This window comes from Cystoisospora suis (genome assembly GCF_002600585.1).
Source record: "Cystoisospora suis strain Wien I chromosome Unknown contig_2906, whole genome shotgun sequence".
Classification (NCBI taxonomy): Eukaryota; Apicomplexa; class Conoidasida; order Eucoccidiorida; family Sarcocystidae; genus Cystoisospora; species Cystoisospora suis.
This window is the reverse complement of record NW_027155702.1, coordinates 1-1,241: the sequence shown is the minus strand read 5'-3', so window position 1 is coordinate 1,241 and position 1,241 is coordinate 1. Positions and strand designations below refer to the sequence as shown.

At 50.4% G+C, this 1,241-nt stretch overlaps 1 protein-coding gene across 1 annotated transcript; it reads left to right on the top strand.

Moving 5' to 3' along the window:
- Position 1: 1 nt before the first annotated feature.
- CSUI_005887 (uncharacterized protein) lies at positions 2 to 1,192 on the top strand. The gene has a single exon (XM_068066054.1). It carries the CDS (start codon positions 722 to 724, stop codon positions 875 to 877), a length of 156 nt encoding a protein of 51 aa, XP_067921970.1. The 5' UTR covers positions 2 to 721; the 3' UTR covers positions 878 to 1,192.
- Positions 1,193 to 1,241: the final 49 nt, after the last annotated feature.

Below are 1,241 nucleotides of genomic sequence, written 5' to 3'. Positions count from 1 at the left end.
GTTACCATCGAACTTTGCGACGTGTGTTAGATTTGAAGTTCCCGACGATTGGGGATGCATTCGGGTGTGAATCTCACCCTGATCCTACGCGACATATACCAAAGTTGAGTTTCCAGACGCTGAGGGGTGCGTCCGGGAAACGTGCTTACCGCTGAACTTCGCCCGGTACGTTACGTGGGGTGGTTCCGACATGAGGTGACGTGCTCGTGAAAGGAGAGTCTGTTTCTCTCCTCGAAGGCTGCTAGGCTAGAACTTCTCAAACGCGTACGGATGCGTGCGAGAGCTGTTTTGCCCTTCATCACCATTAGACGTGTGTCGGAGTCGAAATTTCCGACGGTGGGAGATGTGTTTGCGCGGTGACTTTATCTTTCAACTTCGGGATATGTTTCGGGGCGGAGACTCCCGACGTTGAGAGATCGCCCTGCGAGTTGACGTATCTAATAACTTCTGGACGTGTGTTGTGGCTGAGAGTTCCGATGTTGAGACGTATATTTGTGAGTGGACTTTACCTTCTAACTTTCGGAGGTGTGTCGGGGTCAAGACCCCCGTCGGGGAAAAAAGTGTTTGAGAGCTGAGTTTCCTTTCCTATCTTCTCGCGGTGCAGGTTGGCTTTCCCATCTGCTTGAGGACGAGTCTGCGAGTTGGTATCATCCGTTTGGCTTCTAGAGGTGTGTTGATTAGCAATTCCACAAATGAATGAAGTGAATGAAGGTATATAGATATGGTACGTAGCGAGAGCCATTTGTTTGTAAACGTATATATGTGTATTGCTACCTATACCTATATATATAGGGACTCTTCCAACTTGCGACGTACAGTTTACGGGTCTCAATTCGTACGCTGTTCCACGAGAACACCTTTCGCGTGTGGTCAGTGAAGAAACCCTCACCCCACCGTGCGGCCGCGGCTACGACCCTGGAACCTAAGTGGTGGATAGTGTTTCACAATTACAAGGCCTGGAACGGACCGGTCGTGGACAAAGTGAACTTCTCGCCAGTGCGCTCGAGGGTTTTAGTTAAAAGTTTTACCACTGCACGAGAAAGGAATTTAGTGAAGCAGCCGGTGGGAAGAACCACAGGCTGTACGCCACAGTAAGGGAGTTGTGTCTTGCTGATTTCAGACGAGTTCGCTAGCTCTCGCCTTGAGACGAGTAGTCTAGTACGGGCATCCTCTAAAGTGTGACAACTCACGGCCAACCCATCCAGTGGCCGTAAGCACTTGCTGTTCGTTCTTCGGCGGAC

Excerpts from the sequence above, each read along its gene's own strand:
- CSUI_005887 (XM_068066054.1), top strand. The coding sequence starts at position 722 with ATGGTACGTAGCGAGAGCCATTTGTTTGTAAACGTATATATGTGTATT.